Here is a 26,914-nt window from a genome sequence, read left to right as displayed (position 1 = left end):
GCAATCTCTTCCGCACAGAGTTCGTGACTGGGGGCCCCTCCCCCGCTCATGAGCCACCACCACCACCGTCTGAAGGTGTCCGGAAGGGGCGCTGCGACGCAGGACATCACCAAGGCCCGGCATGTCGGGGCGATTGCTGGTGTCGTTTGGTACTGAGGACAATGGGGTGGGTGGCCATTTCACGAGTGTGGTGGGTGGTGGTGAGTGGTGGTGGGTGGTGGTGGTGATGGGTGGTGGGTGGTTGTGAGTGGTCGGTGGTGGGTGGTAGGTGGAGGTGGGTGGTAGGTGGTGGTGGGTGGTAGGTGATGGTGGTGTGTGGTGGTGGGTGGTGTGTGGTGGTGGGGGGTGGTGGTGATGGTCGTGGGTGGTGGGTGCTGGTGGGTGCTGGTGGTGGGTGGTGGTGGTGGGTGGTAGGTGGTGGGTGGTGGGTGGTAGGTGGTGGGTGGTGGTGGTGGTGGTGGGTGGTGTGTGGTGGTGGGTGGTGGTGGTGTGTGGTGGTGGTGTGTGGTGAGTGGTGGTGGTGGGTGGTGTGTGGTGGTGGTGGGTGGTGGTGTGTGGTGGTGGTGGGTGGGTGGTGGTGGGTGCAGGCTCTGACGACAAGCGGGAGGAAGGGGGTGACAACTTATTGTGGACCCACGTTCAGAGCCCACCCCAATTTTTTTGTTGAAATAAAAGTTTCTTTACATTATGGAGGGGGGTGGGGGGGGGCAGCCAATAGGTCATATATGTCAACCTCTTATCAGTGCCTTACCTTGTTACAAACCAATTCAGACCTTATTGGTCACCACGTGCCCTTATAAATATTAACGTTCATCCCACAAAGTGCCATCACAATGGAGAAACACACAAATAGGGGCAAAAAACACGTTTTTTTGTTGTTGCTCTTATTGAAACGGCTATACGCCGTATGGACCTGGCAATGTCCCTGTACAAGAATAAGGGGTCAGCCGTATGGGTTGACAGCGATGATATGTTCATGGCACCCCACATTTATTCTCGACGCGTCTCGGTGGTGGTGACGGTGGCCCATTTCAATAACCCAATGCACACACGATCCTGCTCGGCTATCTACATCCACTGTGTCTTTGTAATATATGGTATATGCACGCGCGGAAGCATCTGTTGATTTATTAAAGTCGACTTGTTGCGTTCTCAGTAGCCGAGTGTGTTGAGAATTCATTTGGATTGGATTCGTGAAATTGGTTCACTCGGCGACTCGCTGAAGCCACCGGAGGCGCCAATTTCACTACAGATTATATCGAGATGATGGGTTCATTGCGGCTTTCATAAAATGTTTATCAATAGTGTAGAGCTGATTCTTGAACGTAATGTTGATAAACAAGCTAGGGTGCAGTGGGGTTTGTTGAATCATTATTACATGGTTCTTTGGAGGTTCAGCATGTCTGGCTATTCGCAATGTCTACCATGTCCAGTCAGTGGTTTAGGGCCCATTTAGGCTCTTAGAGATTTTTAAACAACGTATAGAGTACTGGATTGTCATTTGGCAAACTTTATTTGCCCATTTTATTATAAATAATAAATATATGATCATTATTGATTATTACGTCATCAGCGAGCGTGATGAGTTTAGTCACAAGCATTGACAAGGGAAGTTTTCTCTATTGCGAGATTGGTCATGGGTTTTGATATTGGCCAAGTCTTGAGATATTGCAAAACAATTAAGCACGAGTGGATATAACCAGGACACCGAGGTACAGCAAATATCGGCAAATCCTTTCCTGTTGTTACCTCTGAAGACTTCCATTCATAACTGTGCCAATGCACGCGACTAAACCACAAGCAGTGTGTACAGTGTGTTGAACTTCTTGCGCACCGTACATAGGCAACCGTGCTAATCTTTATTTCATCATTTTGATTCCAGTCCGCCTTTAACAATTGCCTTAGTTTCACATACTTTACCCAGTTGTGTTTTCCAGTTGTCTATAATCTTCATTACATACCTGCCGTGTAGATTTGTTTACGTGTCTGGCTATTTCAATGTCTAGAACCTTAGTTCAGTGGCTTAGGCTGCAATTGGCCACTCAGTAAATTTAATGAACGCAATCACATTGGTTTTTATGCATCTTCATAATGCTTGCTGTGAAAACAAGAGCTGGGATGGAGTGCTTTTGGTGAATTAACTTTGATTGCGAAAAGCAGCAATGTTCATGGAGAACGTTTTAAATCATTGCAAATTACCTGCCATGGCGCATAATTTAGAAACATGGACTGTGACAGTGAACATGGAGCAGGGCTGAAAAGTCAACAAAGAAGCGTGGAGAGATCGATTCTGGGAATTACACCGACACACGAACAGGAACACACGGATCACGGAACTCATGCAAATCGCAGACAATTTTGACGGAAGACAAGTCGTGGGCTTGGACAGAACACATCAATCAAGAGGGATGATGGCCAATGAATGAGACTGGTAACAATATCGGTTCAAACCAGGAACATGCCCAAGATGACGACCGCAGAGATGACAAGATGAGAGCAGATCTTGTTCAGGAGTGCGATGGATGGCGATGTTGTGTGGAGAAGGTATCCTTCAGTGGACAGCACGTGGCTGATTGTGGTGCTGAATGGCACTGTGATACAAATTCAAATGTTACATAAGTCCGGCAGTGAATTGGCTTGTCAGCTGGTGACACGGATGCCTGCTTGTAAGACTGTAACGATGCATCGATTGCTGAAAACAGATTTTTACGCTTACAATGGATGCAATGAACCGAGTGTGAAAATCAACGATTTAAGCAAATTATATTAAAATACTGAAATGTTACATTTAGATTAATGGAGCAAACATCTGTAAATAGATTATGCAAATAGAAAAACTGTACAAATGAGATGGTACGAATGAGACAACAAGTTAATACGGACCCGGAATTATGACAATTCAGCAAATGGATGTGGGTGGTGCGGGCGAGGTAGTGGTGAATCTTTACATGCATGCTGGCATGCATTTCCTCTTCTAGAATATTAACCATGGATGCCCGTGCGATGCAGAATAAATCGCAAGGTTCCCTCTTAATCTGTTACTATTTGGCTTTGACCTTATCTTTCAGAACTGGATGTTCCCTATGTACCTTTCGGAACCCACATTCGAGACCACAAAGGACTCTTTTTTGGATCCAAACTATAGAACACACTTCATTTGATCAGGGAGTGAATCCAAAAATGTTTAACAATCACCTTCAAATGCTTAATTTCTAAAATATGTTTTATTGACTGGTACAGGTTGAAGTTTTCTTTGATTTATAATCAGCTTCTAGTTTTAGACGTTTGCTTTATGAACCTTTACATTATGCGTATTTGTAATTTGACATTTGTTTGGGATTAAAAAAATTGAGTACAGAGCCAAAAAATGTAAAATGTACACTGGCTGGGCTTAATGGTACAGGAAAGTAACAATGACAGAATGTGATAATTCATTTTACAATTTTATTCATATTGGCAAGGCAGGCAAAATAATTAAACCTCAAAAATAATCTCACAACCTTACAAAATTTCCTTTAATAATTTGTGCAACTTAAACGCAAAATTCACCATCCCTGAATCCACGGCCATACCTTAAGACAGAATGGTTCGACATTCATGAAAGATAATTCACCTGTGAAATATGTGTTGTACATAAAACTCACAAATATATATTAATCAACATCACCATTTATATAAAAAAAACCACCAAAGTCAGGTGAATTTGTAAAAAAACACGCCACTGAAAACAATAAAATCATTTACAGTTTTTAATTGAAGTAAAATGTTACTTTGTAATATAACCGATTGGCCAGGTAAGCGTTAGTGCTACCTTAGCTTGCTTATTATGCAGCCCAAGTACAATTTGGATGAAATGCCAGTTTGATGAAGTAGAGGAGCATAATGCAATTGATTTGTCCTTAAGCCTCGCAAGTCTTCCATAATCTGCATGTGTTGGTCGGTCTATCTCTGCCAGTGGCTTGAAAGCCATACATGCTGTTGTCCATTTGCGCTGCGAACCCTATTTTACGTAGAACATGGTACGACACAAATTCCATGCATCAATACAATGCATGTACACATCCGCTTCATGAGAGGAAATGTAGCATAACATTTAATTCCTGTCGATCGCCCGTATCCTGAGCAATTTACAAAAATTTGGTTATTTGCGAGTTACTTAAAAATTATCCCCCATGTCATACTTGTCAACATAACAGGATTCTCTGGTTAGACAACCATTTTATGATCTAAGACCAGCCCAGCATCACTTCCGCCCTGGGAAAACGCCGTTTCAGTTGCCCTGCACATAAAAGTTGTCAAACTGTGCATTCTGGAATGTGTGCGTTCCAATTGCAACCCAGCCTCTTGTTGGCATAATAATCTTCTCCTGTGTCATCACCAGCTGATTTTCAACCACGGCCACCACGCTGTCACCCTGGCAAAAAACATTATCACCATCATCATCATCGAATCATTTTACCACGCTTCACATGCCGTTACATCTTGGAGCGCATGCAAAACGGTGTTAACGTGTGACACTAATTACTATCGATCTACAAATACTACATAAAAAGAACCTACAAATACAATAACACAAAATAAACTATGGTTATCTCTCCATATCATCGAAAAATTTGTCATTGTTCATAGTTAATTTCAGAAAAGTCTCAACTCATCAATGAAGTGATACAGTGATGTGCACACACCACTCCTGACTGAAACCTAACATCGAAGAATGTCAAAGAGAGAGAGGAAAAGGGGAAGTCCGCTGTACAGTTGTGAGAAATGCTTAAACCCGATTTCAAAATAACACATGGGAAACACATTGCATCCCCACTCCTAGTCGTACACAATACCTCTGTTTTAAAAACACCACACGCAACCACTTTATGGTCAGTGCATACATCCCCGGAGGCGCGTACACTTTTTGGACATGTCCCCAGCGACGGACTCGCCTCCAGGCCTCACCTGCAGTGAGAGGGTCATCGTGTACCACGTCCAGGGCTTGGTCGGGGCAGTCCCTGACATCAACACGAACCTCCCAGCTGTGGGCAGGGAGAACATGAGGCAGTCGCAAACACAATTAGAGGCATCGGTGACACCACGGACCATGCACGAGTATCCCAGTGTATTCCGGTCATAATCAGAATCTTTAATTATCCGATAAGCTATGAATCTCTTTTTCACAGATGTCCAATAAGGGCGGGTCAGCGAGTTACATCAATAATGCAAAAAAAAACGATATAAAAGCAAGATAGAGAAACAAGAAGCAAGTCGCTAAAAATAAACATAAATTAAGTATACAAGTATAGTGCCATCGCGGGATGTCACTGTCCAGTGCCGGCTCTAGAGAGGCACGGCGTGCGGTGTAATGACATCGCGGACACCACAAGGGTGTGGGTGTAGTACCGGCCCTAGAGGGGCCCGGTGAGCGCTGATTGATAGCGTTGGATGACACCACGCTTGGCGTGCAAGTGCCAACCCTACAGGACAGGGTGTGGGAGTGCCGGCCGTAGGAATGAGGTTACTAAAGGCCGTGGCACTCTGGTTGACCCGGGAGGACACGTGACCAGTTAAGTCTACAAAGGGGCCCCAAGTGGCGACTAGGGGTGGTCATGTGGCTGGCATCCAGATCCTTCCCGAGGATTCTGGAAGGTGGTCGTGGCCAAGAGTGGAGCCAGCCACGCCGCAGAGAATATAAGCCGGGTCCCGAGAGGAACCAGGGTTGTTGTTCACCCTGGAAGAAACCTTCGTCTACGTTCTACCGAGTCTCCAACACGTGGACCTGGACCCGAGCTGTTGGTCCCGGTCCATAGCAGCTAGTCACGTTGTAATTAGTGTAGTTAGCCTGGTGGTCACCACCACAGGTTGTTATTCTGTTAAGGGGGCAGTTACCCCGTGTGTTGGAGTTAAATAAATATGTTGCCTCCAAGTCGACGTCTGCGACTCAGTTGAACTCACTACACAAGTACAAATTGCACAAGTACAGTCACCATCGGCCATGATACATTCACCATGGGATAAAGGCACAAGCTGTCGCCCGCCTCTGCTATTCAGTGGCCTGAAATCAAATGTATCGCTCCAGATGACCGCTGCAAAGTATGATCTTGAGTTTTGATTATAGTGTGCTGATCTGTAAAGGTGCATTGAAAAATGTTGATACTCTTACTGATACTCCTGCTGTTATAGAGTGACTCATGCTGCCAGCTATGGCTGCAAAGTTTGGTCGTACATGTTATGTATATCGTTTATTATTAAATTTGAATCACAGTTCCTATGATCACTGTTACATTGTTTTTATAGCTTTATTTTGGTGATTTCGAAAAGTTTTGGTTTAGCTATGTTTGTTGTAGTACAGAGTTAGATTGATAACTTTAATCTAAATTGTCTTATGGTTGTTATTGTTTGACTTGCACCCCACTGGGATTTTTGCACACAGCATTGATATACGGTGCTTTTTCTGGAAGACTTTGCTGTTTTTTCCTGGATTTTTCTGTTGCGTGTAGTCACTTTAAGATGTTCCTTGTTCATGCTTTGTTAGTTGCGGTTGCACCCAATTCAAGAGCCGCATGGCTCACAGGGCTATACCAACTAAATTAACTGAACTTTCGCCGTCCTACGATGCAACATTCTACCTAGCATTGGCAACACAGGCGGATTTTAATCGTTTCATCTCCACGGCTAATATCCTTTAGAGCGCATTACTCTCCGTCATTAGTCTCAACCATTTACCATCAACTGAAACATGTTCCAGTGTCAGAACCCAAATCTGAATATTCACAACTACCAATACTACGTAGAAAGGTAACAATCTCTAACCCAGGTTTTGCACGTAGAATTAGTTATGTACAGAAATTACGTTTTTTGTTGTTGTTGTTGCCCGCAAGCATTGTGTGGGCTGTTATCCTGTTCCTTCCCATTGCCGTTGGATCAGTGCACTCACCATTACGGTGTAATTCTTCACATTGAGCGTGACCTTGCTTCTTCGAAAATGATTGGAAAAGACCATTACAAAGTATCCACTAAAAAGAAAATTGGCGCCATATCCACTTTGACCTGCGACCTTGACAGCCTCACCATTTGCTACAGATCAATGTGCACACTAGATTACAAGTAAATCTAACCCTAACGGTCTTTTTTTCCCCTCACAAATATATCTTGCGGGCAAAATAACACACAACTGTGGAGGGGGTGGGGGTGTTTATATGGTAGATTTTGCCCGTGCTCTAGGTAATGAAAGCCAACTCATTTGGAGATACAAAACAAAAGAAAAACTGAAAGCTTTGCTCCAAAAAACCCAGCACTGGGCTTGACGTGTCACCTAGGTCATTGGTGAGGGCGAATGTTCCATTTGCGAAAATCCAGAAGAAGACCCCCCGGGCGAATGAGATATCATTGCCGGCCTTGTTCACCCGCCCGGCGATAAAAACTCCTCCCTGCTCGGCATCCTCCATAAACACGTCACATGACACCAGCACATCGCTCCTGCACACAGTCACACGCAGCGGCAACGTACACGATTAACGGCCGTTCATCCAAAGTGCAAGCGGAAATAGTTTTTGTCGAAACGCCGTTCCAAACTGAACATGGACAAACGAATAAATGAATAACCGTGGCGATCGGCGGCGGGTGGGTTCTCACGCTCATACCAGTTGTGATTTCCGATGACCGTGATTGGCTGTTTGGCATCCTCGGCCCAGGTGATTGGTCGGGTGGTGATCACCTGACGCATCGTGAACACGTGCGGCCCCGGATCGGACAAGTTCCGGAACAGTTCAAAGACGCCCGTCTGGTCGGCGAAATTTGGTGCCTCGCTGAACAGAGGAGTAGCTTGTAGGGTGGGGATTGTGGGAAAGCAGTAAAAATTAGGGGAAAAAAAACATTTTTTTTGCATTATGTATTCTTTATTTCCCAAAGAAGCTCCCAGAACAAAGAGTGAAATGTCAGGCATCGTGCCGAACAGCATGCAGTGGCAAAACCGTAAAACATCGGAGAGCCGTGAAAACCTCTGCAGGAGCGTCTTGCTTTTTTAGTATTTGTGCAAAAAGACTTAAGTCAATGCAATCTTCGAAAAATATATTTTAAAAATTGAGTTGGCAGAGTAATCCAATGAAACACTGCAGTTTGTGAAGTAACACTGTGTTCCACAATGTTTGCTGTGAATCTAATTCCGCAGGAAAACTGGATTCCCCATACAACCCTCAAGTACTTTCCGATGCAGGGGGTTGTTTTAAAAAAAGATATACGTATTTTTTACCTCACCCGCTTAAATGAAATCGTGCTTGGGCTCACGCTTGATAAACGGTAAAGATGCTTCCCTGCCTTGCTCCACTGGAGGAAAATCTCTAGAGGAAGTCGAGTGAATGAAGGTGAAGATGCAGCCCTGTTCCATCACTGCTGGCGGAAGGGCCTCCACGAGTAGCAATGACACGAACTCTCTCCTGGCGCTCTCTCGCCGTGGCCAGCGGACCTCGACGTAGGCCTTCAAGCTGCTGAACGTGTCGCCATACGCGAGAGGGTAGAATAGTTCTAGAGAGCCTCTCCTCTGCAGGGTATTCTGCCCTACTCTTTCACACCAGCCGGACAACTTGCAAGAGGGGCAAGTACCCACACTTTACCCCTCCACATGCGACTTGTCGATCGACTAACACTTGTTCACAAACATTTATTTTTAACCATAAGAATTTTTTTTTGGGTTAGATCATGTAAATATAATTACGTCGTTAAACCAGCCACCACCTGACACAGACAATTAGTAATGTTTGTCACGTAAACAAAACTTGCCAACTCATTACTAGACAACAGCCATATCAGACATGATTACAATCTAATCGGCATAATAATTGATTAACTGCAGCTCAAAGACTCACTCCTACAATGCGTGTGGTGAAGTTAGGAGAAGTCCATGTGCTTGGCATTTGAAGACCAGAATTGGTGATCTTGCCAACAATGTGTTCAGGGAGGCAGCTCCATATCCGAGCAGCAAAGTGTAGGGAAGCTTATACACAGGGAGCAATGTTCTGGCAACTGGGGGGGCAAGGGCGTGGTTTGGCAGAGTTGTGCAGAATCGGGCGGCACGGCGTCTCTCATATGGAGGTGGGAGCATGGCCTGAAGGTCTGTGCTGCAGTGGCTGGTGTGCATTTGGTACAGGACTGTGACAGCAGTCCCGTACACAACATTTACATTTCGAGTACGACGTTTCGTCCTTTATATTTCGACATATTTATATTTATGCAATCTAACCCAAAAAAAACCTCTATTATGGGTAATATTGGTCGCGAAAGCCTACGGTGTTAAATGAGTGTTTTACTCTGCATTGGCAGCGGTGCACGTGATAAAGGGCCATTGCCCTAAACGATGCCGAATACACGTCTCGTCCTTTTCTGGGCAGCGTTTCAGCCGGAATGTGTCGAGGTTTTTGCCATTTCGTTTGTGAACTCACCGACGTCAAAGGAGTCGTTGTAGATAGACGGGAACGGCTGGGAGGCCGGGGGCCTGGGGTAGGAGCCGCGGTTGCCGGTGAGGAGCGTAGTGAACGTGTACACCTCGTCCACGTCCAGGCTCAGGGTGAAGCTGCCCTTGTCCACCTTGCGTCGCACGGGGGACGACACCAGAAAAAGTGCGGCTCTCACTTCGGTCGAGCTTCTCTATGGTAGCGGCGCAGGGGGGCCACTCCGCCATCACGACAACTCGGTTCCCAAAGCGGGATCGACCACAGGGCTCTCGCCTGATGGGGCCAGGACGACGGGCGGTTCGGCAATGGAATATTGAATCCATGTGTGGAGCTTAGATTGTGTTACCGCCTCCTCGTATGCCTGAGTTTTCACCGAGTAGGATACGGTTTCCTCCCAGATGCCACACTCTCAATAACGGGATTGGCCAACCATCTCAACATAGCAAGACCTCTCCTGAATGAGTCTTGAGTGAGGATAACTTGGATAAATGAATGGCATGACTGCCATGTTACTACTCAACACCGCACAGACATGGCAGAATGTGTGCTTGACGATGGAGGCTCGTGAATGAAACGCGTCCTGGCCTGGGACAGTCAACTTTCTTGGGTCGATAATTGCAACAACTCCCCAATCTAGGCACGCGTGGGCGAGTTACCTTGATGGGCGGGAGGGGCTGGAAGAGCACGCTGGGCATCCCCGTGAAGTCGAGGCGCGAGTGCCACACCTGCAGGCTCGCCACGTGGGCCTGCAAGAACCAGGTAAAGGCATCCACATCGAACAACGTGAATTGGAATCCACGCACGGTGGTGTGGGGTTAGGGTGCGCACTGCATGCGTTTGATTTTCTCTGCACCGCTTGTGCAATGGCCAGCCACCCAGGCAAATGAAACAGAAGTCGGTGCTTGTCAGGGCGGACGTCTGGACTCAGTGGAACGTAAACAAAGGTCTCTGCTGCTGTCCTGCTCTCGAAATCGAGACCCATTGTAGTCAAATAAATACGCATAAAATACGCTTCCTTCCCATATTTGTCCCTTCACGTAAACAATTTAAAGAATATTTTACGCAGCTTACAGACGAGGCACACTGCTGAGTCAGGCACGGGGGCGCACACCCGTGACCCAGCACTCCGGAATGCGGCAAGGGTTGGTGGATCGCCAATATATTTGTTAAACTCCCACTGTGCCGTGAGGTGGTGGCCAGAAGATGGTTGTACGGCAAGGAGGTTTGTGAACCCCCACTTGTGCCGACTTCTTCAAGCGCCATCTCCTTGTGCGAGTGGTGAGTTTCCTCCCGCACACAAAACGCTCCTCTGAATATAAAACAGGCCAAACAAACGCGAGACCCCCTTGACAAATAACTACTGAGGCCGGGCGGTCCTTTAGCTGATAAGACGACGGATGTGCAGCGACTCACGAAGGAGCCGGTGAGCCTGAAGGTGACGTTCTGCGGCGAGACGGTGAAGGGCGGCAGCGGCGGGCGGATGCACACCGAGTGGTTGTGTGTCTGTGAAGACAAAGCGGCATTGACGCTCGCGCGAGCTCAAGCCGCAGTACCGCAGATCCGACGCAGCAATGATCTGGCTTCTCGTGATCTCGGAGACACTGGACCTGGCGACCTAACCGCGCGAGAGCTACACAAGGCAGGTGCGGTTACCCCCTCCACACCTGGGGAATTATGCAGCCTAATTGCGACTGCGGTGAGAAGTGCAATGCATCACTCGCATTGTATCGCATGGTATGTGTCTCTACACGAGTCTAGAGGTCTCTATGTGAGTCTATGTGACAATAGTTCTATAGGAGTCTATGCACCTCTGAGTTTATGGGTCTCTGCATGAATCTATGTCTCTCTATGCGACTCTCATCCATAAGTGGACCAGTAAGGAGATTATGCAATCCCCATCACTCACATCGCCCATCAATGCCAATCACACACAATTTTGCAAGAAAGAGATACAGACTCGCATCTGGCAGTCGCAGATGCGATCTAATTACTCCTCCAAATTCATCATGCAGTTATAGACTCATTCACGGCCTTTTGATTGCCATATTAAAGTATAGGACAGTTCTGTATCAGTAAATTCGACTGGGCTGCGAGACGTGGCTGCATGGCTCAGGCAGCTAATGCCCTGTCAAACCACTGAGCTGGCATTGATGAAATCCTGGGCTGGAATCCAAGCAACCACCAGTGATTAAACCGGGTGATCCTATCAACTGCCGCTCAGCATAGGGGCTCATCCAACCGATGGCAGGAAGCTTGGGACTCAGATAAGACTGCATCACACCTTCACTACCCATCAGTCGCACGCGACAATTGCTTTTTAAAACCGGCAGACATTAACATTTTGGTTGCTTAAAATGAAATATAAAAAAACAACGCCTACAGATGTATGTTGAACTTCTTTCACATCGTACGTGGCCATCCATGATAATCGGAGGTGCAGAGGAAGGACAACAAACTAATCACAAAGCAGTTCTAAAGAAATTCGTTTTCAACTAGATGATTTAAAAGTGCACAGCTCCAGTGGATTCCTAATATTGGAAGAGCGTTCCAGATAGCCGCAGAAGCGTATCTGAACTTGTAAATAAGGGTCAGCAGGAACAGGAATACCATGGTTTCTATGACGATGGTGAGGTTCCCGTTGCCGTCGGTGAGGGCCACGTAGGAGCCACCCGCCTTGAGGTGTCCGTCCGCTTGGAGGTAGTGCCAGCCTGGCCTCGTGAACTGGGTCGTGTGCGCTGGCACGGAGACACAGAGACGAGAGTCAGGCTCAGACTGTAGTGCAGCTTGATAGGGCCCACCGAGCTAAGCAGCTCTTTTACGAGGACGACCACAGCCCAAGTTCGCCGGCAGTAGCGGCAGTTACAGGACATTGCACGCAGGGAATGTGCACACAACAGCAAAAAAACCCAATGATTTACACGAAATAGTCGCCCTATATCTGTTGTATGTTTCGTAACTGAATTGTAATTTTTCTACGATCAATCTAAACATAATCAGCCCGAGCCGGGTTAGCTATAGGGGACTTTATTATCTTAACAGCGATATATGTTTGTGTAACATTTTCAATTTACCATGTGCCACAATTGTTTTAGTTCTGATTTCCATTCTCTTCATTGCTGTACTTTATTGAATCTCTTTAGATTTTTGAAATTTTGGTGACCCAGGTCACGCTTGAAAATGAGGCTCCTCTATCATGGTGGTGTCTTGAGTTCTCATCGCTTGGTTCAACAGAATCGACTTGGACAGGGAGACGGCACGGCTCACAAAATGAGAACATCACCACTCAGCAGGCAACGATTTGACTGTCCCGACACCAGCGATTTGATGAACTCGCGTGATTCAGGATCATGATTCGGGTAAACTATTTATATTGTCTTATTTTACCATATAATTGTATCATTTCTTGTTTTTTGTGCCTCGTGTGTACAGTATTTGTTCACTCCATATATTATTCATAAATACAAGCCACTGCTGGAACAGGGTCTCAACCCACGTCATTTGGGTCATTTGACCGTATTACACCACACTGGTCAGTATGGGGTTGGTGACGTCAGGGGGCACAATAATTACATTGTTGCACCTCCCTCTGTTGCCCGGAGTCCGTACATAGTTCATGTAAATAATGGACCCTCAACACGCGCGTGATTCGATGCACGTATCGCAGAATCCATCGTTGCGTGCACGCTTACAGCGCCGCTCCACCTTTGTTGCTGCTGCGCCACCATTGCCGGAGGGAACGATGCACGCGTTTTGTGCCCGAGTGGCTGATGTCTTGTGTTTGAGTTGAACGTGGAAATGTTTGCCCTCCCTCCCCGTGCCCCTCTCACACGCTCCAGTTACCCGAGATCCATATGGGGCCATCGACGCTGTAGAAGCCACTCCAGGGCTCCTCGGCCGTCATGAGTCCGTCCCTCCCGAACGGAAGCGACCCGTAGTAACTCGCTACCAGGTTCCACGAGATGGTGCTGCATGCGTTCACAAAGACAAAAATGCCCCCGCGTAGCCTTTAACAGACTGCTGGAGCAAGTGCTATTAACGAGCACCTATTGAGGTCAGCACAGCATACGATGGGGTGGGCGGCCTTTACCATGCCTGGCCACCTTTGTCTCCCCAGTGCTGATATTTATACACCACCGCACCAGGTACAATTGGGATGCCCAGAACCGGTTGAGATATTCGTCACCGATGTTGTACCACGAGTGGGAACCGACCTCAGGTCCGCCGGGTTCCAGCAGTGCATTTACCGCTGTGCCACTGCTCATACCTCAGCAAAGCCCAAGATGAGAGTCACGGGCAAGCGCTTGCTGGCGTCACACAACATCGTACTTTTTTGTTTAAATTGTACCGCCCACCCCCCCCAATGATGCCCACGCCCCCTTCCCCCGTGCCCTCACGAGGTCATGTTGCCATTGACGTAGTTCTGGTTGAGGATGCGAGCCCAGCAGCCGGCGCCCGTCTCGTCGTTGAACGTGCTGAAGTCCTCCGAGGACCAGAGCACCTTGCCCGTGCGCACCGCATCCACCGTGCTGTTGGTGCCGGGGTAGTGGGCGCTGTGCGATGGGAGAGGTGAGGGGTGAGGGGCAGGGGCGAGGGACACCACACCGGGAATGTGATCAGCCGCATGTGCGTGTCATCGCCATCATTGTCGTCATCATCATCGTCGTCATCATCACGCCTAGTGTGGCTGTATAGGCTAACCGGAGGGACTTTACGAGTACTTCAATGAGTAGTAGTAGTCTACCTGGCACCTGTGCATGGGCTGATCTAATCGCTCCATCTCCTCAGTGGATTCTATCCCTCAGCTGCCACTTCGTCATTACTACTGACCACGGGTAATCATCCCCGATAACCGATCATTAATAATAACGAAGTAATTGGAAGTTCCCAAACCCACTTTCTTTTGTTACCAGTTACAACGATTTCATTAACGTTCGTGTATTCTTTAACCCATGTGCTCCTCTTTCTGTTTTTCAATGTAATTCCAAGTCTCTCTCGATGCGTCTTTGCGCCGCCCATCAGTTTTTGTTTAATTTTCTCCGTCACTGCCTAGCGTTCCCGATGCACGAGAGGCACGCCTGCCAGCGCTCCGGATGGAACGAATCGTCGTGAAGACCAGCAGCTGCCACCGCTGCCACCGCTGCCATGGCACGTGGATGATGATTTACCCGATGACGCTGATGGCATCTGCCAGCTCCGAGTCATGCAGGATGTCACTCGCGATTTCCCATTTGTTGTCGGCTGCGATGATCTTGATCCAGCCCAGGCCGACCTTGTCCAGGGTCTGCCTCAGCACCTGGCCATGCAAGCACGCACGCACACACGCACAACAAAGATCCCTGTGCAACCTCTACAAATCTTTGGGGAATGTGCTGTTAGCAAGCACCTACTAAGGCCGGCACGGCGCACGTACGAGGTGGTTGTGTGGCCAACACTGCACCCAGCTGCCTCTGTCTCCAAAGTGCTGATGTCTACACACTGCACCAGGCGCCCATTTAAGGCAAATGAAGGAGACCCAGAGGAGGCCAAATGAATGGGACAGATAATCTCCACCGATGCTAGCTGTGAGCGGGAATTGAACTCAGGTCACCAGGATGGACTTTCCACAGCTAGGGATATCATATAAATAATAGCTATAAACTTTGAATTTTACCAGGCAAGACCCACCGAGCTATATAGGTCTGTTACAGAAGTGACCTTGTACCCAACGTGACAGCCACTCATTTTACTAAAAATATTTTTGGTAAATCTGGTGGAAGCATCTCCATGAGTGGCAACTGGTGGCAATGGATATTTTTATTATCATCATCATCATCATCACTATCATTGCTATCGTCTTCATTGTTACAGTTTTCATTTGATTTTTTAAATCTCTGGCGTTAAACACACATTAAAGTACATTTTAAACAAATGCATACCTTTATGTAATTGATGTCGTATTTCCTCTCATTCCAGATCTGTAAAACATGGCAGCAGTCACGGCACGATTCACCAACTCGTAGACCAAAATCGGTCCCAATCTTCTTGGCACGTGAACGGGAACATGCGTGTATCATTATAGTTCTTCCCGTATACGCTAATTATACAAACATAAAATGCTACCTGGAAGAGCCTCCCCCAGCCGTCAGTGCTGTCAACTCCCTGCCACTGTTCAAAATGAAGCTCCAGAACCTTCTCTCCTGTCTAGAACGGTTTATTTTAGTCACACAAATATACATACAGTAAAACCTTGGATTGCGAGTAACTTGGTCTGCAAGTGTCTTGCAAGACGAGCAAATTTTTTTAAATAAATATTAATTTGATAAACGAGCGAGGTCTTGCAATACGAGTACTGTAGTACGTACAGTATACGCTTTGTCTGCCGAGCGTCACGTGATCACAACTGAGCCTATGGTTCTCTCTCGCTGCGGGATTGTGGGTAATCGTCTCCCATGCTCGGTCTCAGTCGGCGTGCCTCACTCGTATAGTCAACATTCGTGCGAGCGTAGACTGTTTACTATAGTGTTGTGACCACGTGTGTGTGCGAAAGCATTTTTTTATTTTGTGTCCAAGTGTAGCGATTGTTCTTTAGTAACTGTCCTGCAAGTGAAAGTCGTCCTACACAATAACCCTCCTCTCCTCTCTCTCGTCTCCCTCACACCAGCCATTATTAAATTAAATAATAAAAATATAAAAAGATATTTTCTATTAATCATTTTTATATGAATACAGTATTTTTGGGTTGTGAAACGAATCATCTGAGTTTCAATGATTTCTTATGGGGAAATTCGCTTTGATATACGAGTGCTTTGGATTACGAACCCGTTTCCGCAACGAATTATGCTCGCAAACCAAGGTTTTACTGTATGTAATATATATATACATAAACCCTCGCTATGCGCGAGTTTTGAATTTGCGAGTTTTACATTTACGCGAATAACCGAGTGTATACCAATTCGCTATTTGTGATCTGCTGGACTCCAGTATTCGCGAGTGTGCGTAGCGCCAGACCACCGACACCAGGGAGGTGCACGCAGAATGCTCTAACATGCGAAGCTGTCTGCGAAGATTTGACATGACCCCACGGCTGCCCGCTTAGGACTCAAGTCTCGCAGCAATCCCGCTCCCAAAACGTCTAGCAGGCAGCATCAATCAGCACTTTCTAAGTTATAAATCGTATGTGTAATATACATGCAAGCTTCATTCTTCTGCGATGCACATATCCCACTTCATCAGTACGACATATTCATGCTCTACAAATGCAAATAGTTTTGAATGCTAAGCTAATGAAACAAGCACATCCCTTTTGTCAATCCACTGCTGGATGAAGGCCTCCCCACGGTTGTGAGGATCATTTGACCGTACTTCACCACAATGGCCAGTGCAGGCCGGTAAAACCGGGGCCCCATAGATGAGGAGGCATATGAGTACAGTACAACGAGCTTTTTGCCGCATTGCCCTGCATTGTGAATGGTGGTCGCACATCGAAGCGCTATCCAGGTTTCATCCTGCTTAGACGTGACAGCACAGAAGTACATGACAACCAAACAAATGGATTTCGTGGCACCACTGCCCTCTGCTGCCCGTGCTGCCGCAGTACTCACCCCGACGTAATCGATGTCCAGGCCATGGTACTGCTTGGCACCCAGCACCCAGGAAACCACGTACCCAGCCGTCACCTCCGGGTATTTGTACGGGAATTTGAAGCCGCCGCCGACCCACGCCGGAAATGCCCATGGCAAGCCTGTGACACACCGCGGGAATCTAACTCAGGTCGGCAAGTTCGTAGCGCCAACAGCTCAACCTTAAATTTAAGTCAAACCGATTTCCGATGCAAATGAGCATCGAGGTGTCACTCATCTCTTCATTACAGCCCAGAGTCAGTGGCGGTGATTCGGTGCCACGGACAACCACGGTTAACTTCTCCACGAAGTGGTTCCCATTTTATCAACTCCGGAGAGATGATAGGCTGGGGTCAACCACCAGCCAGGATTTGACCTCGCAAGCTTTCCGATGGCGAGCCGCTCACTCTAGTGCTGAGCCACAGTGACCGCCTTGAACGACGAGGGTTTAAATGCGGGTGTTATCGGCGGGGCAATCTCCCCAGGGTCCAACACAATCGGGGTTTGTTTTTCTTGTTTTATATTATTGACAGTGCCTCACCCACGAGCGTGATGTTGGGGTTGCGCTTCTTGGCCTCCTTCATGAGCCACCACTCATAGCCGCGGAAGTAGTTCTCGTCTCCCGGGTCCCGCATGTGTGACGGCTCCGTGCCATCTGGAGCATGAAAGGAGCACAGCACAGGACGTCGCACGGGATGCGCCGTGCGAGCCACCAGCGCCGGGCAGCACGAGCGTCGCGTGGCGCTCGCGAGTTACAGGTGGCGGGAGAATCTGAACCTCGGCTATATTGATAAAAGTGATGATGGTGATGATGATGGTGCGTTATGAATGCACAGTCATACCTGTGGTCTGTGCGTCGCCTCCAATTTCAACTTTTAGGATGTGTAGAGAGGCGCCAAAGTTAGGCTTTGGGGAAAAAAAGGAGTTGAGCCATGGTTATAAAACAATCAAATACGTGAGCTGGTGTCACGAACACCAGCGTACTGCACGTTGGCATGTCCCCCCCAAGGGTGGAATAGGCACGTGTTTGGCAGAATTCTAAGCAGATATGCCACTGATTAACATAAAATCTGTCAAACATCGATTTTTTTACGATTTTTATTTTACCAGGTAAGGCCCTATGAGCTATATAGCATTTTTTCCTGAAGCGACCTGGCCACAAATGATAGCTCAACGAAGTGGATAATCACGTGGACATTTATAGCAGCAAAATACTCTTAAACACACATTTCTAAATGTGGTGGGAAAAACCGGTGGATCCGGAGAAAAATCGATGCGACCACTGAGAGAGACACGCAAACTCAAAATATAGAGGGATCAGGGGGTCGGCATCGAACCCACGACTTCCTGTATACCAGGCGAGGGAGTTAACGTCTCACCACCGTAGAACACGATCGAAATAGAGTTGACGTCGCCCAAAAACCATCCCGTATTCCTGACATTCGAGCATTCGCAGATTCCCAGTGTCACTGTGGTCTGCTTGGTTTATTTTCGTCATAGTCTAGGCGATGAAAACATGTGCAGTGTTACTCGAATCTGCGGAGTAATTATTTAAGTCTAGTCGACTAAAGCAGTCAGACATTTGATCCACGGCGCTCCAGTCTCAACGTAGGATCCTCCTGAACAAAAGGTCTTGAGACTCGACGAGGCTTTCCTGGATAAATGAAGGGCATGATGTGCAGCTACCTTGAAGAGGTAGTCCAGAATGGCACTGCGATGTGGCTCGGGGTAGTTCACGAGAAGCCGGGACGTAGCCTACGCAAGCACACGTCACACACACGCGAGCACACGTTACACACACGAGCACACGTCACAGGCACACGTCAAATACATACACACAAGCACACGTCACACACACGAGCACACGTCACAGGCACACGTCAAATACATACACACAAGCACACGTTACACACACGAGCACACGTCACAGGCACACGTCAAATACATACACACAAGCACACGTCACACACACAACTGTTTGTAGTCATGCAGATCGGGGGTGGCCAAACCGTGGCCGACTCTGCTGAGTGTCAAAACCGGGCCAGGGTTTGCTTGTATGGGATGTAGAAAAAAAACAAAAACATTTATAGGTATTTTATTTAGAGACAGATACGGGAAGTATGCGTATTGTCTTTATTATGTATTGTTTATATAAAATAATCAGTTTCACTGTAGGTGCAACTAAAACTAACGTTGGTTAACGAGACCTCCAACATTATACAACCTGAACTTGGGTTGGTGTTAAATAAATGTGTTGCCTCCAAGAGTACGTCTGCGACTCAGTTGAACTCGCTACACCTTACATTCATAATTGACCTAGATCTGAAATGTTCCGCACAGAGCAGAATAAGAACTGCAACTAATCCATTGCTGTGGAACTAAAGGAACACTGCTCGAATGTTCCTCCAAACTGCCAAAGAGGCCCGAGTTCGTATATGATCGGACGAAACAGGAGTATGAACTTTTAGAATCTTTCATCTTGCATCCCATGCAATGCTCTACACGTACGGCCCTTTTATCATTCGACTGCTGGATGATGGCCTCCCCAATCCACGTGGGACGGAGGGGTTATTTTGACCATACTTCATCAAGCTGGTCAGTGTGGGTTGGCGAAGGTGGGGAACATAGACACAGAAGCACAGAAGTACAGCACGACAATGGTTTTGATGCTGCGCCACCCTTGGCTGCCCATACACCGCAACCCTGCAGCAGCCTAGAGCGCCTGTGCTATGCGGAGAGGTCACACATTCACACACTATGCAGGCTGAAAACATGCTTAGCTTGCGAGATCTAACAAATTTAGTTAAGCAATCTGGACAATCTGGTCAGGATGCTACCTACATTCACATTTCCATACTCGGCCACGGGACACAAACCATTCCGAAATCCCTCACATTATTCCCTTTTGGGTTTACGACTGAGAATTCACAGTTACGTAACCGAGAAAAACGCCAGGGCTTCATTTCATTCGGGTCGGAAAATTGTTCTGCGCCAGGCACACCACATCCTGGATATCTCTCGCTACGGCTGTGGCTCTTGGTCACAGCAACACCAAGACAGCAACACGAAGCTCGTGCTGAATGTCCTAAAGCGGCCGGTGTCCACTTGACCTACACTGCGTGATGATTACTCAGAGTCGGCGCATTTTTTTTACTTTCGAATTTCGGGGGTGGTGCCGCCGTGGGTGTAATAATGGTTAGCACACTGGACTTGCAATCCAGAGGATGCCAGTTCGACTACATCTCCTTGGTCCGGTTATTGAAGCGATGGTGCAAGTTTCCTGGGTCACCACGGTGGCGAGATGTTAACTACCTCGCTTGGTATACAGGAGGTTGTGGGTTCGATCCCCACCCTGATGCCTGTATATTTGGAGTTTGCATGCCTCTCCCCGTGGTCGTGTGGATTTTTCTCCGGGTTCCGCGGCTTTTCCCTCCACATTCAGAAACACGCGTTTTCAGTATTTGACTACCACATGAGAATCACTTCGTTGAGCTATCAGTATTGGCCAGGTTGCTTTTGAAAAAGATATGTATAGCTTAGTGGGCCTTATCTGGTAACATTAAACGTAGTTTAGTTTATAGTTTAGTTTATTAAATCCACCCACCCTGCCTCTGTCCAGTATGAAAGGATACTGCACAGTTCGGTAATCAGCCCGTCGTGTGTGGTGGTGGTGGGGCTAAACTGTGGGTACTGTGGCGAGTGTGGAAGAGTAGGCCAAATTACCCTCTGGAGGAGAGGCTCTCGAGAACTAATTCTAGCGGAGGCCCTTCCGCCAGACCAGTGGCGAAATGAATTTCAGTGCTGTACCTTTACCTTTACACCCCTCTGCGGACCTGCCTCTTGGCCTACTCCAGTCTACCGGAGACCCGGAACATGCCGAGTGAGAAATGAATCCCCGAGCAGCACGCTGCGTCTTATTGAGCTGCGGTGTTATGAATCCGCATCAATCATGGGGAGCAGTTCCTTCACAATCGATGCTAGAAATGCAGTAAGCTGTAAACATCGCTGTTGGCCCATGATTACTTTAATTTGACAGGGGGTCCACTAATCCAAGCAGCACGTCCACAGGTACATTTATCACTTTCTGGACAAGGCAAAGGTACTGCCCTGCAACTGCGCATTCATGCAACTGCTGGCAGAAGGGGCTGCACTTTAGGGAACGCCATGGAGCCCATCCAGAGGGTATTTGGCCTACACTTCCACACTGGGAGCATCCGCACTTTACCCCACCGAATGTAATCTGCCGATCGACTGTGGTGTACCCATTTATGCTGCTGGGTGGACAGAGGTGGGGTGGGATGTAAGAAAGTCACTCCGCTGTTTCAACCGCCGCGCCGGGAGATCGATCGGGCGGCAATCCCAGTGTGCCGACGGTCATCCGGATCCCTCACCGTGAACAAAGCTGCGTCTTAAAACAACCTCTTAAAAAAACAAATCGGCTCTTCAACTTGGAGCTAGCTACACACACCTAGGCTGTGTGTGTGGTTGCATAAGAGTTACTTTTTGGTTCTTTCGGTAAAGTCACGTAGAAAGAAAAATAAATGTAATTTGACTTTACTGAAAGAACCAAAAAGTAATACCTGCAGCCACGAAAGCTCCAAATCAAGTTTGCATAAGAGTTACCGCGCGCTCGTGACATCAACTCTGTGTGCCAGCATTGTCAAGATGTCACCGTGGCCAAAGCCTTTGATTGCTACCCAACGCCGTCTACCCGATGCCAGATCTCGCAGCTGCAGCGAAAGTGGTGCATGACCACGAGCAAGGCTTGTCCTGCCGCCACAGAGAGCCCGAGGACTTGGGCAACAAAACGTGTTTTGTACAGACGGCGTGTTTGAGCCAAGCACGGAAAACCCGACTGTCATTTCTATGGTGCAGTGGTTGGTGGCCGGAGTGAGAGACAGGGCTGTGGCCATTCCTTTCCCAGAGATTAAATTGGTTTATTCTTGGCACTCGCGATCACGGTAATTTTTCCAATTCATCAAATTAAATTTGCTTTCCTGCTCAAATGAGCATAGAGGTGGTATGCATCTCCCGTTTACAGCTCCGAGCGAGTGGTGGAGATTCTTAATTCCTATGGCGGGGGCGAGTCTATCCAAACGACAACCACTGTGACTTGCCTATTAAGTGGTGTTCGATGTATCGACCCCAGAGGAATTATCAGCTAAGTCAACCCAGAAAGAGCATTCAAACTTGCAACCTTCTGCTCTAGATTTGAAGCTTTCGTGACTGCAAGGATTCATACTCTTTGGTTTTTTCGGTAAAGTCATGTAGGTAAAACAATCAATAAAATAAAATGAATGAAAACTAAATTAAATCACGACGTTTCGGAGGCAACACAAGCTTCCTTCCAGCTACAGTTATTTTGCTGTGCCTTTTTAAACCTTCCGCTCACAAGTAGCCCGCTCCACCACCGAGCCACCTCAACATCGAATTTTAAGAGTTGTGTTGGGAAACGTGGAACAGCTTTGGTAGTAAGGTCATATCTGCAAGAGCAGTTTTTTTAAAGGTTTGGTTCACAATTATTTATTTGACAAGGGAAGACCCATTGAGCGATGTAGCTCTTTTTCAGAAGCAACCTGGCCACAAAAACTATCTCAACGAAGTGGCGATCACGTGGGAATTTATCACAGCCAAATACTCGAAAAGCATGTTTCTAAATGTGGAGGGAAAAACCGGAGGACCTGGAGAAAAATTCACGTGACCACGGGGAGAACATGCAAACTAAATATACAGCTGTCAAGAGTCGAGATTGAACCCATGACCTCCTGCATACCAGGCAAGGTAGTTAAAAGACACGGAGTACGCCAGATTGAACTCAAGACATACCGATGCACGACATTCAAATTTTATGTGTAGCAATACGCATGGCAATTTTACTGCACAGCTTGAGTTCGCGTGATGGAATAAACTGCTGCTGTCGTCATGTGCTCCTTGGGGTCTGTGAGGTGGCATTCGGTAAAGTGTAGCCGGGTATCATCATTTTGGAATAAGTCGTTTCATAAACACTCAATCGCAAACTTTCTTGTTTTGAAAATTCCATAGTTTTAGCTGTTGTGTTTTTTTTACTGTGAGATTGGAGGCATTATTTACTTACAAATGTTTAAAGTCACATGGCAGTCCATGTACACTTCGTTGAGCTATCATTTGTGGCCAGGCCGCTTCTGAAACAGAGCTATATAGCTCAGTGGACCTTACCTGGTAAAATAAAAATTGTTTATAGTTTGTGTACCCCAAAAGTTATCATTATAAAAGACTGCAGTGTTTACCTGCATTTTCGTTACATCAATGTAATCAGACCGCAAAGCATTTTAACCCAAAGAAAATATATTTCACTTACCAAGTCACAACTGGATAGTAAATCAGTCAATAACCCATCAATACATTTTCTGGAGCACATCTTCTATCGTATGGCTTATGTACAACATTTATTAGATTTGCTTGTAAGTGATTTAGCCATTCAATTTCCTTGTATTAGAGTTCAACTGCAGATGCACCCATCCACCCAACCATCCACCCACTCACCAACCCACCCACCCACTCACGAACACATCCACCTACTCACTCACCAACCCATCCACCCACCCACCCACTCACCAACCCACCCACTCACCAACCCACCCACCCACCCACTCACCAACCCACCCACCCACTCACCAACCCACCCACCCACTCACCAACCCACCCACCCACTCACCAACCCACCCACCCACTCACCAACCCACCCACCCACTCACCAACCCACCCACCCACACACCAACCCACCCACCCACTCACCAACCCACCCACCCACTCACCAACCCACCCACTCACCAACCCACCCACCCACTCACCAACCCACCCACCCACCCACTCACCAACCCACCCACCCACTCACCAACCCACCCACCCACTCACCAACCCACTCACCAACCCACCCACCCACCCACTCACCAACCCACCCACTCACCAACCCACCCACCCACCCACTCACCAACCCACCCACTCACTAACCCACCCACCGCCTTCACATGTCCTGTATATTTGGGGCATTGGCACATTGTGCTCCATATTTTGGAGTTTGTATGCACAGTCACACAGGAAAACACCGTTTGGTATCTGCAGCACTGGTACAACAGGTGATGTAATTCCAGCGTGACTTTGGTAAAACTATTTTCAACGACTATACAACGAAACAAAAAAAGACGAATACAACAGCAGGGCTGGCAAGTTCCGTTTTTGGCGAGTCCAGCTTTGCCAGCAAAGGTGCGATGGCCTACATTCAGACCTGCACACGCACGCACACAACGGGTCTGATCCCTGTGCATTCGTCTGGCTAAATAAGCATTCAGTTGTAACTGCCATATACTGGCTAACCCCTCAGGTCACACTGAAGAAACATATTGGTCACTTTGCTGATGAGACCCAGAAGGTCGAATCTGGTCCAGGGATTGCTTGCTGAAACAAACGCTGCGATGTAATATTGGTCTGAAAAGCCAATTAGCTTCACGAATTAACATGGTTTTATTGTATTCATTTGTGTGTGGAGACAGAACGGAGTTTTGCCTATATATGATTACCTATAATATCCCACAGCAACACGTAACGAGTTTCTAGTATTCATAGGTCACAATCCCCAAGTCCAACACTGCGAGGAGAGGCTTTTGGATGGCATGTCTTAATGGAAATTTAACTCACTAAAGAACAAAGCACTGAATCGAACACTTGTAGTCAGATAACGGGGAAACTTGAACACCGACAAGAACAGACTCGGCTAATCACAGGTAAGGTGTGTAAACAGCTGAGGTGTGTAAACACATATGAGTGAGGCTATGCCCAGGTGAGGTGTGTGAACACTGTTAAGGCTAAGCCCAGGTGAGGTGAGTGTGCAAACACAGGCGAGGTGTGTCCCTCCCAATATATTGCTATAAAATAATTGCAATGCTATGTAATGAAAACAATTTGCTAAACCTTGGCCACAATATCTGGACTTCTCTTCATATAACAACGCATAGATTTCTATTTATAAGATTGTGGTTATGTATTCTTGGTTCTTTCGATAAAGTCACGTAGAAGGGAAATAATAAAAGAATAACAAGTTTGTTTTATTTTTATTATTTCCCTTCTACGTGACTTTACTGAAAGAACCAAGAATATTAATCCCTGCAGTCACGAAAGCTTTAAATCGAAATTGTGCTTATGGTTGTACTTTATGCATCCCTAATCTCTGCCATGACATACAATGAAACAAGAAAAGTAAAAAACAATTAACCCGTAAAAACAAAGTTTTTCACTATAAATCCTTTATATGCGTGGCATCGGTTTTATTTTATTATTCATTTGTTTTTCTTGAGTAAGAGTTTCATTTTTATCACATTGGTATTTTAAATTAAATATGAAAATTGTTTTCCCTAAAAAGTGGAAAATTTTGGAATGTTTTTTTCTTCACGAAAATAAATTGTCACGCACAACGAGTCTGTGTGCAAAATATTAGCTCGATTGGATCACGGGAAGTGGGTTAAAAAACGACCGAATGATTTGCACGGTCGTAAACGCGCAAGCAAGCAAGTGAACTTAATATAAAGGATTTAAAAAGTAAAAACAGCGCAATGTAATACAATACACTATTAGACATTATTGCAAAAAATAAAATAAAAAGTCCATCCCATGTGATGGTGAATTGTTTTCATATTTTAGGCAGAAAATTAGTTTTCAAATTTAGATTTTCGCGGGGGGACCCCCAGACCCCCTGGAAGATTTGCACCCCCCCCCCCCAAATGTAGACTCCATGGCTACGGCCTTGGTGCACGCGGGCTGAGGCGTGTGCACACACGGGCTAAGCCCAGGTGAGGCGTGTGCACACACGGGCTAAGCCCAGGTGAGGCGTGTGCACACAGCGGTGGGAGCCAAGCCACGTGAGAGCGAGGCAGCTGACTCGGCCAGCCCACGCGCAGCACGTGACGTCCACGCGCGCCACGTGACGCGCTCACCTGACCGGGTGTGAGCGATACAAACAACAACCACCACCACAATTTTGACTTAAAACTTTCGTGACTGCAGACATTCATATTCTTGTTTTTTTCGGTAAAGTCACGTAGATAGAAAAAATAAATACAATAAAAAATAAACTACATTTTAAAATAAAACCACGACGTTTCGATCGCAACACAATCGGTCTTCATCCGGAAGAGCACTTTGCCGGAAGAACCAATAATAAAAACAACCCCCTTCCCGGATTCTCAAACACCATCATCCCCAACTTCATCCCCTCGCCAACAGAAACCCTCGCCACTACCGCCGAAGTGCTGCTCCCCTCCCCCACCCACGAGGAGGAGGAGGGGATCTGTGTGGTGAACTCCACAGGTAAAACAGGTGGGGGAGAGAGGGGCCAAGGAGACCCCTCTCACACACAAAGGTCTCACCCCGCCGCCACTCAGACCTCCGATGCCGTCGAATCGGCGGCCGAGTCCCTCGGAGTCCCCGAGCCTCACGGAGCCGCCGCGGCACGGGCCCGGCTCCAACAACAACAGCAGCAGCAGCAGCGCAGGCACGCAAGCCGCCGCAGTAGTCGAGCCCGCCATGCCCACCACACTTGCCCGGCTTGCCCCTCGTGCCACTGCCTGGGAGGAGTTCCGAGTGGCGGTGGGCGGGCAGCGCTTTGGGGAGGTCGAGATCTGTTATCCTTTACGTGCAGCGGTGCGATTGCATGTCTTTGCCACGAAGGAGGGCCACCGTCTGAAACGTCGCCTGTTTATGTTTCCCTTGCGAGGCCACAACACGCACGGACAAACACCCAGCGAGTGCTCTTTGAGTTTCCTGATGATGCTCATTGATGGCGAACGAGGCAAGCATGGGGGGGGGACAAAGTTGGCTGAAGCCACGCCCCTTCACTGCTCAGGCTCCGCC

General features: G+C 47.4%; 1 protein-coding gene across 1 annotated transcript; it reads right to left on the bottom strand.

Annotated features, from left to right (window-relative positions):
* Positions 1-3,424: 3,424 nt before the first annotated feature.
* LOC144721494 (galactocerebrosidase-like) lies at positions 3,425-26,858 on the bottom strand. The gene is made up of 17 exons (XM_078599144.1): positions 26,431-26,858; positions 18,719-18,787; positions 17,875-17,938; positions 17,574-17,687; positions 17,015-17,154; positions 15,350-15,388; positions 14,600-14,727; positions 13,829-13,984; positions 13,275-13,399; positions 12,042-12,169; positions 10,848-10,937; positions 10,091-10,180; positions 9,423-9,567; positions 7,629-7,809; positions 7,301-7,464; positions 4,948-5,024; positions 3,425-4,414 (listed from the first exon to the last, which is right to left on the bottom strand). Exons 1-17 carry the CDS (start codon positions 26,587-26,589, stop codon positions 4,271-4,273), a joined length of 2,013 nt encoding a protein of 670 aa, XP_078455270.1. The 5' UTR covers positions 26,590-26,858; the 3' UTR covers positions 3,425-4,270.
* Positions 26,859-26,914: the final 56 nt, after the last annotated feature.

This window comes from Lampetra planeri, chromosome 12 (genome assembly GCF_965212315.1).
Source record: "Lampetra planeri chromosome 12, kcLamPlan1.2.h2, whole genome shotgun sequence".
Lineage (NCBI taxonomy): Eukaryota > Metazoa > Chordata > Hyperoartia > Petromyzontiformes > Petromyzontidae > Lampetra > Lampetra planeri.
The sequence above is the reverse complement of the archived record's forward strand: the minus strand, read 5'-3'. Positions and strand labels throughout refer to the sequence as shown.